Here is a 10317-nt window from a genome sequence, read left to right as displayed (position 1 = left end):
ATGAAATCCAAATTTCAGGACGACAACTTCGTCAGGGAGACTTGCTTTGGCTTTGTTGGATGATTTTTTCTTTTCTGTCTTTTTTTTGTTAAATGAAAATCATCGTTTACATCATTCCTCCAGAACTTTGTAAATACATATTTACAAGCAAAGCGAATTACTGTACAGATAATCATAATTGACCGGCTCAAACCCAAGTGTTTAAGGATCAAACCTCCAATCTCTAGGTAGAGCACTTTTACCACCTGACTTTATGATTGACTAATGCTCCCTGACCTGAATGACAGCTTTGATGTTGTCGGTTGTGATTGGGAAGTTAAAGCCACCCTTTTCCTAGAGTCTAAGAAGCACATCAACTATATCTTCGTCGCAAAATCCGTCGACCTTGCGCTTCTGTCTATGCTGCTCGATGATTTGATCAAATATTTGATCAGTTCTACGGCGCAGCTTCCTCAGTCTGGCCTCCATCCCAGTGAGTAGATGCAGAAATCTCCGAGAAGGGAAAAGATCAGCCACGTCGAAACCTCCAGCCAAGGCAACCCCTTCATTTATCAGCGACACAACTCCCAATTCATCCTTGAATTTCGTCCCAAATGCGGCTCGGCAAACCACCGCGTTGGTATACTGAAAGATCTTCTCCGTCAGGTTGAGTGGCGATCCCGATCCCGAACCCGAACACGATTTCACGCACTGAACCATCTTGGAAACCTCGTCTTCCCGGATGGGCGAAAACGACGACACCATCTTCACGCTGAGGAGCTCCAAGGTGCAGATTTTGCGCATCTGTCGCCAGTACTCGCCGTACGGAGCAAACGCGATGTCTTCGTTGTTCATCATAATCTTGGAGGCTAGGATTTCCGGGCGGCTGGCGAAGGCCACGTCATGGGTTTTCAGAACTTGTTTCGCCGCCCGGGGAGTGGATATCACCACCGCGGAAATCTCCCCCAGCTGGAGCTGCATTATGCCGCCATGTTTCCGAGCTAAATCTCTTAGAACATGATTGGGTGGTGCTGACCCTACCAGATGGTGGATGCTTCCTATAAATGGTAATTTCCACGGTCCCGGCGGCACTTTTCCGCCGACACTCACACTACTACTTTTCTTGGATTTCTTTGTAACGTTCTTGATTAAGTTGAATGAGAGGAAGAGAAGGGTGATGAAAGTGATGATGATGAGGGAAAATGGAAACTTAATTTCCATTTCAACGAAAAGAAAGAAATAGAAATTAAGGTGTAGGAATACATAACTAACAATTTTGAGCATTATATATAACGGTGGGACACACTAGACTCATGACCTTCTAATAAATGAATCATACTATAAAAGATTCCATGATTCGTGAGACACGAGAAAGGTAAATCAGTGCAAGCTAAGTGTACAACCGATTCGATCAAGTTGATGATCTTCCTACTCTACCCACTCGCCACTAAGATTGGTGATGGCCACATGGCCAAATTCACCACCTTGAATCCTGTAGTTGGTAGCAAAGCAAAACAAATGAACTTATTTTAAATTGATTAATCAGTTTGAGTTGTGAGCTAGTGCACAATTTGAACATACATTATGTAATCATCCCTAAACATAATGAACCCTAAGGAGTTTAACGGAGTGTTATAATAATTTTCATTAAATTGAACACAATATTTAGCATTTTAATGGTACCTTTGAAATCACAGCAAATGTTTTTATGAAAAATGATTTTTCGGGAAAAACATTTTCATTTTTTGTTATTTGGTTCAAAGTAAAAAAAAATTGTAAGTTTCTATTTGATTCATTTTTCAAAACATGAACATATTAGTTTTTTATTATTTTATAAAATATTAATATTTTAATGATTATAATAATTATTTATATTAAAATATAATTATAAATTATAATTATAATAGTTATAAACATTAATAATAATTATAATAAAAAAGTAAAAAAAATATTTTTTAACTTGTAATCTATATACTATTAATAAAAATAAATACATAAATTGATAAATATAATAATTATTAATTAAAGAAAGTGAAAAAAACTACTATTTTTTTAAAAAAATAGGAACAGCCCAAGCTAAGTTAAGATTTTTATTGTACTAAAAAAAAGTTAAGATTTTTATTAATAGTTATAAACATTAATAAAGTAATAAGTCTAAACAAAATAAAAATTAAACCTAAAACATTTTTTCTTTCCAGCTTTTTATTGTTTAGTCTAATCTAATTATACTCATATTTTAACTAGCTAGACTAGCTCAGTCTAGTTTAAATAATAACTAGTATAGACATATAGTCGATCAACCCTCCATTTGACACAACTCAGAAGGAGGGAGAGAACTGAGCGTTCTGAAAAATGTCATCTGAATACAAATCTTAAAAAGATATTTTCTAGCAAAATAGCAAAATGGGTCATTTCTCTTCGACTGGTGACTAGAATGGGTATTTTCTTTAACTTATTTCCCCTTAATAAGCAAACACTAAAAAAATTATAAAATAACTTCTAGAAGTCATTTTTAGGTTTCAATTGGACCGTAAGTGTCATTCCATCACTCTTTATTCTCAAACCAACTTAGGCCATAATTGTAATTGTTATATCATAGACCAGGTCCACTTTGTATTGTAGACTGGTCCAAAACGACATTCAAATTATGCATCTGCAATTAATAAATTGTACATTTATTACAATTATTAATAACACATTATGTACCTACAGTTAACATAATATGTACTTGCAATTAATAAATTATGTACTTATATAAATTAACATCTATTACAATTAACACATTATGTACCTACAATTAACATAATATGTACTTACAGTTAATATTATATACATGCTACTAACATATTATGTATTTTCAGTTAATAAATTATGTACATATTAAAATTAATATATTATGTACTTTAGTTTATTTATAAGTACATAATATGTTAACGTAAAATATATAATTTAAATATCATTTTAGACTAGGGTCCACTTTACATTATGGACCCTAAATCATGACCCATATTTGATAGGAGTCACAATTTGTCATTGGACCACAATTTGTCACATTTTATAGTTGTTAATTAGTTGTAAACATCAAGGATAATGAATACAGCTTGCTAGTAGTTACAAAATAAAAAGAAAAAGAAAGAAATATTCGTTACGCTTTTGCCATTTGCTAGTAGTGACAAAATAAAAAAAGAAAGAAGTATCCGTTACGCTTTTGCCATTTTATCTAAAGAAGGCCAAGAAATAATGACCTTTTTTTGCCATTAATGGGCTGTTTGGTTGGACGTAGTTTGGGAGGAATTGTAATTCAGTGAATTCCCAAACTACAGGGGAAATGTTGTGGTGTGGGGAGGAAAAAAATGAAGGGGGTAAAAGGGGTTTATATAGGGGAAAGGAGAGGGAAATTCAATATTTAAATTTGGGGTAAAAAAGATGATGGGATGGTGAAAAGTGTTGGGATGGTGTGGGAGTATTTATAGCCTTGGAGGTATAAGAGTTTTGAAGGGATTGAACTCCTGGACAGATAAGAACAATTTTGGAGATAGAATTTCACTCGCGAATAACACTCCCAGTACAGTAAGAACTCTAGTTGGGCCGGACTCTGACCCAACCTAACGCGAAGGCTTATAAATAGTCCGTGTTTACTCTCTTTCATTGTCGAAGTCTCGCAACTCATAGAGTGGGGGATTGATGATGGAATAATTAGGACCGGGTGCGAAGTACGAACCGGGCAAAAGGGACCCGAAACAAGCACGACCCAGGGTCAGCCACGTGGCCGAGGTCAGCCCTCGGCCACGGGCTAGCCACGCTCAGCCGCGGCTGAGCGTGGTTCGCAGCTGAGACTGCGAGGCTGAGCGTGGTCCGCGGCACGCTCAGCCCGGCTGAGCGTCCGGGCTCGGCCTTTGCCGCAGCGCTCAGCCTCGGCCGAACCCGCCACTAGGCTAGTGGCGGTGGTTTTTGGTTCGCACGCTGACCGAGTCTCGCGGCGGCGGTTACGGCCCGGGCGTTAGGCGTGTTTCCCTGCGTTTTCTCCGGATCAGTTACACCTTGGGCTGATATAAAAGCTCGCTGGTTGTCTTGTTAGGACATCTTCACTTACTTTCATCACATTTGTCTTGTCATTACATTGTTTACCTCTGTAATAGCATTACATAATTTGATATACGTTTTACCCCTGCGGTATACTTGTGGTCCATTAGCTTGTCATACCCCCATTATTTAATCGGGTTTTATAATTCGGACTACCGGGTTATTAAAATCCATCAGGCGGGTTATGCACAGGCCTAACAAAAACTCCTCCAAAACCACACAAAAAAACCCACTATTGAGGATGATCTTAGAGCATCTACACCTGCGGTTCATTCATGGTTTTTGGAATAGTGAATATCTAGGTGGAGAAGAGATAGTGCAAGAGAGAGAAGGAAAAAAATGTCCTGCAAGAACATGGATATTGAAACAGTAATTGGGACCATGGACTCCAAGGGAGCATTGCGCGTCAGCCGAGTTAGGCGCAACAATTGCGCCCAGCGGAAGCGTGCAATCGCATCAGCCGCATTTGACGCAGTTGAAAAATCTTTTTTATTTCATTTTATTTGTTTCCTTTTTATAATATAATTTTTTTTCATCTCCTCCCATTTTTTCTTTCCTAATCACACTTACAAAAACTTCTCAAAAAGCGCAAAATAACTCCATTGATAAGGATGCTCTTAAGCTAATTACGGGACAACTAGAATGTCTACTAACATTTCACGTGAAAATCATCATTACTTTTAGACAAGGCAAGTGCATTGTGCTTTGATAACATTACTGTTCAGTTCTATATGAAAAGTTTAGGGCCCGTTTACTTACTGGAAAATTTCTTCAGTTTCTTGAAAAATTGGAGAACAGAAAATAGAAAACATGTTTACTAGCACAGTTTTCCATTTTGAAAACAGGAAACAATTTTTCAGTTTTCTAGAAAACTGAAACACTATTAAAAACTGTTTTCTAAATGGAAAACAGAATCATCTATCATTATAATCACATCCTTAACATTCCCTACTTACATATTTATTCATTACTATGATTAGATTCATTATCATGTTCTTTTATTTATCATCATCTGTTATCTTTTCTACTTGCATTACTTATTTAAACATAACTTATTTGCTTATGCTTAAAATTATACATCATTCATATTATCAAAATTAAAAATTGAAATCTATACCACGTTTTATATTTTGATTGAACTCAATTGATTATTGGTTCAGATATTTTTAATTATGTTATATCGGATATCGAAATCTCACATATATTATTATATTAGAATTCAAAATAAAAATGATATATTATATACATGTCATTCAAATGAATATATATATATATATATATATATATATATATATATATATATATATATATATATATATCCAAAAATATTTTAAATATTAGCTCAAAAACTATTAATATTATCAAAACTAAATTTTATGTGAACTTAATAGGTAATATTTGTTCGGTATATTTTTAGTTATGTTATATACAAAAATAAATTTGGTTCGGATATCAAATGTAAAATTTTTATATATATTGAACTTAAAAGTAAAAATTATATTTATTCTATTTAAACCAAACATATTTTAAATATAAGGTCAAAAATCACTCGAAATTAAACTTATGTTAATTTTATAACGTTAGTCTAAAAAAAATAAATTTGAAAAAATAAGTGTTAGTAAACAAATTTTCTAAACAGAAAATAGAGAATGGAAAATAGAGAATGAAAAATGAAAAATTAGAAAACATAAAACAGTTCTTCTCATTAGTAAACAGGGCCTTAAGGTTCAAACTCTTCTGGTCCCAATTAAGATGGATAGGTTAGAGTATGATTAAAAAAAAAATAAAAAAAAATCCCTTTTTGGTGCTTGTGTAACTGTGAAATCAATTAGGTATTGATAGACTAATGAACCATATATATGCACACAAAATATAATCATTATTATGTGAACCATTGGCCTACATAACTGTGTGGACCATAAATAAAAAATACATTATTTGTAACATAAAGTAAATTATTTGAATATTGAAAGTATATTATTAATATTAAAATAATATACTTTTAATATATTAAAAATGTACCTTGTATTCAAAGAAAGTACATTACTTTGTACAATGTACATTCAATACACAAATAATATACTTTAATATATTAAAAATATATTTTTTTTATAGTCCACTAAGTACTGCGTGGACCATGATCCACATAAAAATTTGCCCACAAAATATATCTATGCATGGTCCACCTAATAAAGCAAATTATGCTATGGACCCGGGTCTATGTTCACAATTTTAGATCTTTATTCACAATTTTAGATTTCAGTATACAAAATTACGTCACTCAATATTCACAATTTTTAAACTCTAAATTCACAATTTTGTTATATAGATTCAAAAATTGTGTTATATTGTTGAATATAGAGTTATGAAATTGTGAACATAGAGGTCCCAAACATCTAACATTTTCAACCTAACATTTCCACTTAGTCTGCGTTGTTCTCTCTAGTTTGACATAGTGGTTGGCACTTCCAAGTTCCAACCCGTTTTCTCATTCGTCAAACCCATATTGGTTGGGCACTTTGAGCCTAAATTGTTCATCTATTTATTCTGTAACCCGACTAATTTCTTTAAGGGCTATGGGCTATGAATATAATATTATTATTTTTTCTCCATAATTTTTCATATCAACTCGATTTTATGACTAGTGCAGTTCATAAAAAGTCAATCAATAACAACATTACTTAAGCACAGCGGGCATTCGGATGCAATGTCCACTCTTCTGGCAGGTTTGTTCTAACTGTTTGCCTACGAGAGACTTGCTTATTCAAAGAAGAGTCTACTGTGAGAGTGTTTGCCCTCTTTGCAATGTGGAGAAGGAATCAATATGGCATAATAATTTTATTGACTGTGCTTTCATGAAAGAAATTTGGAGACGAATGAGAATTTAGCTTCAAACTCCATTACCACAATCCTTACAGTCTTGGTTCTTACATATCATCCAAGGGAAACCTAAGGAAAAGCTATGTTTTGTAATCCTAATCTGCTATCCTAGGAAGTTTGGAGATAGTGCAATGCAAAAATTTGGGAGAACAAAAGCCTTTGTATGCCTGCCGAAGCTATCAGAATTATTGCAACAGGTTTTCTGGAGGAAAGCCTATGATGCTGAAACTAATCATGTTGACCACGGACAGACCAACAACAGATGGATAAGGATTTCCTAAAGCTAAACATTGACGTAGCCTTCGACAGGAACCATAAAATTATGGGTTTTGGTTGTGTGTTGAGAGACTATGGGGGCAGATTCGTCGCGGCAAGGGGCATCCAATGAAGTGGGATATACTCACCATAAGAAGCAGAGGCCGTTGCAGTCAGAGAAGCTCTAAGCTGGATAAGGTACGGTTCTTGTGGAAACTGACTGTTAAAAGTCTTGGCAAAAACATTGGAGAGGCTTATTTTAATTTAATCATTACCGATGTTCAAAACTTGTTGAGTCCTTTCTCTCAAGTTAGTTTATCACGATCAGCGAATCGGGCCACTCACACTGTTGCTATGAAGTCTGTTTCTAATGCTGGTTGTTCGGAGTGGTTCAATATCCATCCTCCTTATCTTTCTTCGGATCTGATTAATTGAATGCTGATGCTTATGTTTCCAAAAAAAAAAAAAGGATCCTTTTAGTGCTACCATATAAAAATTTAGACCTAGGGTACAAGGCTGCCTGCATTTGGGTATGCAAGGAAGATGTGCAGTTAGAAGCTGGGAAGGTTAAGTTACAATCAAGATTAGAAGAGGAACAAGGCAAATCAACTAGATCTCAACTAGGCATGATGATTTAACCATCCATCCAAAAGCCATTCACACCCGGTGGGGCTAAATCTACTTTTGCCGGTACGTACCTCTCAATCTCATTAGTTAATCGTCCGTGTCTGTACATACCTAGTCCCCAAAAACTCAGTCTGTATTCAAGTTCCCTTGCACACTACACTGACCCCATTTGTGGGAGACAAATAAAAGCATGCATCTCTCTCAGCCGAATGCCCTTAACGTATAAGGGCACACCCCTAGCGTCTTCATAAATCACCAAAGGTTGGGGCCAATCTGAATCATATTGTACCACAAATTCTTTAGGCCCCCGAAGCCTGTCACTCGGCTCTACCTTTATGTCATACCCACAAAGTCCAGCCACCACTGCTAGTTCATATATCTTATAATAAGGTTGTTTCCACCCAACCTGTGTATACTCGCTGGGTTTAGGAGACAACTTACCCTTCCCAGTAAATATATCTAGCCCTGGGCAGAGGGAGCAAGCATACAGGTATTCCCGGCAGATTAAACTGGTGGACTCTGAGAAAATCACCCCATACAGCCGAGCTTTATTACCTACTGCACTGTCATACACATCAAGTAGGCCAGGTGTGCAAACCTTATACAATTCAACAATAATGCCACATGATTGTCTTGCCACCCGCTCATCAGGATTTCCAGTGCCGGACCAATTTTCCCAAGTGCGTCTAGGTTGAGCTGTTGCGGACTCACGAGGACTTTAGAGCATATCCCTTCATAGCAACTATCAGCATCGATGTACTCCGCCTCCGTCAGCCCACACCACGTCATTTGTTGCCTAAGAGAGAAATCTCTACGTAATGTCATATTCAGATCGTCGATTTGAAGTACCACCTCCCTAAAGGTAGTGAATGTCCCCAGCTTTGATTCAATCTCCATGATAGGACCATTTCCTTTAGGGTATATAGTCCTTGCCACCATGTCCATTTACGCCCTCCCTCTTGCCAAGTAGGTGTGTGTGTGTCTAGTTCAGCTGGACTTTGTTTGTTATTACTCTTTATATTTATATATGTATTTACAATGGATTCAGATTACAAATATATATAGGCTAAAAGAATCTCCTAGGAATCCTGCAGAATATGAAGAGGCATTTCCTGTGGTTTCCTAAGAGATACATATTTCCAACATGACTATTTACATGCATTTCAACATGGTGTAATACTAAGCAAATAAAATAAAATTGGAAAAAGAAAATTGAGAAAAGTGAGTTTAAGGTAAAAAGGATTTTACTTGCCTTGTTCTGCTGCCTTTGAACTGAGAAAGAGTGCATCACGTTATCTTTGAGCCAAGCACCTTGTTCCTCAGATGGAAGCTCAGGTCAAGTTACTGACTCTTAATAGATACTACAATGTAATAAAGTTAGTTGTATGTTTTCAAAAAAAAAAGTTAGTTGTATTAAAAAAAATAATAGCATCTCAACTCTGATGCTTAAAAAAATGGCTATTGAAAGTTGTGAATGATGGGTTAAAAGATATTTTCTAGCAAAAATGGGTCTTTTTTTTTTTTCTATGACTAGAACATATATTTTCTTTTGACTTTATTTTTTGATAATAACCAAACACCAAAAAATTTATAAAGTAGTCATTTTTAGGTTTCAATTGGACCCTAAGTGGCATTCCATCACTCTTTATCCTCAAACCAACTTAGACGATAATTGTAATTGTTATATCATAGACTAGATTCACTTTGTATTGTTGGCTAATCCAAAACGACTATGTATAAATTGTACATTTATTATAATTAACACATGTATCCTCAGTTAACATAATATGTACTTGCAATAAATAAATTATGTACTTATATAAATTAACATCTATTACAATTAACATATTATATACTTACAGTTAACATAATATGTACTTACAATTAACATTATTATATACATGCTGCTAACATATTATGTACTTTCAATTAATAAATTATGTACATATTACAATTAATATATTATGTACATTCAGTTTACTTATAGGTACATAATATGTTAACGTAAAATATATAATATGTTAATTGCATATATATAATTTAAATGTCATTTTAGACTAACCACGTTACATTGTGGACCTTGTTCATGCTACATATTTGATAGGAGGCACAATTTGTCACATTTTATAGTTGTTATCTGTAAACATCAAGGATAATGAATAGAGCTTGCTAGTAGTGACCAAAAAAAAAAGGGGGAAAGAAAGAAATATTCATTACGCTTTTGCCATTTTATCTAAAGAAGGCCCAGAAATAACTGTTGGGGATGAACACTCGATATTCCACAAAATAATATATTTATACATATATACTAATATATACATATAGAGCATATTCGAACCACAGCAGATTAGCAACATACATAATCAAAATATGAATGGAACAAATACTAAGGGTAAATCTCACGAATTTAACCCAATTCAACTAAGTACTGAATAGAACATACATGTATTTAATTACATAAAATGAAAATTAAATCCACCACATACTTTGATA

At 34.6% G+C, this 10317-nt stretch overlaps 1 protein-coding gene across 1 annotated transcript; it reads right to left on the bottom strand.

Moving 5' to 3' along the window:
* Positions 1-60: 60 nt before the first annotated feature.
* LOC116001823 (premnaspirodiene oxygenase-like) lies at positions 61-1214 on the bottom strand. Its single transcript, XM_031241776.1, has one exon. It carries the CDS (start codon positions 1198-1200, stop codon positions 334-336), a length of 867 nt encoding a protein of 288 aa, XP_031097636.1. The 5' UTR covers positions 1201-1214; the 3' UTR covers positions 61-333.
* Positions 1215-10317: the final 9103 nt, after the last annotated feature.

Source organism: Ipomoea triloba, chromosome 1 (genome assembly GCF_003576645.1).
Source record: "Ipomoea triloba cultivar NCNSP0323 chromosome 1, ASM357664v1".
Classification (NCBI taxonomy): Eukaryota; Viridiplantae; Streptophyta; class Magnoliopsida; order Solanales; family Convolvulaceae; genus Ipomoea; species Ipomoea triloba.
This window is presented reverse-complemented; position numbering and strand designations above follow the sequence as displayed.

What these genes read in the sequence shown, in the direction of transcription:
- LOC116001823 (XM_031241776.1), bottom strand. Translation starts at nt 1,200, where the DNA reads ATGGAAATTAAGTTTCCATTTTCCCTCATCATCATCACTTTCATCACC.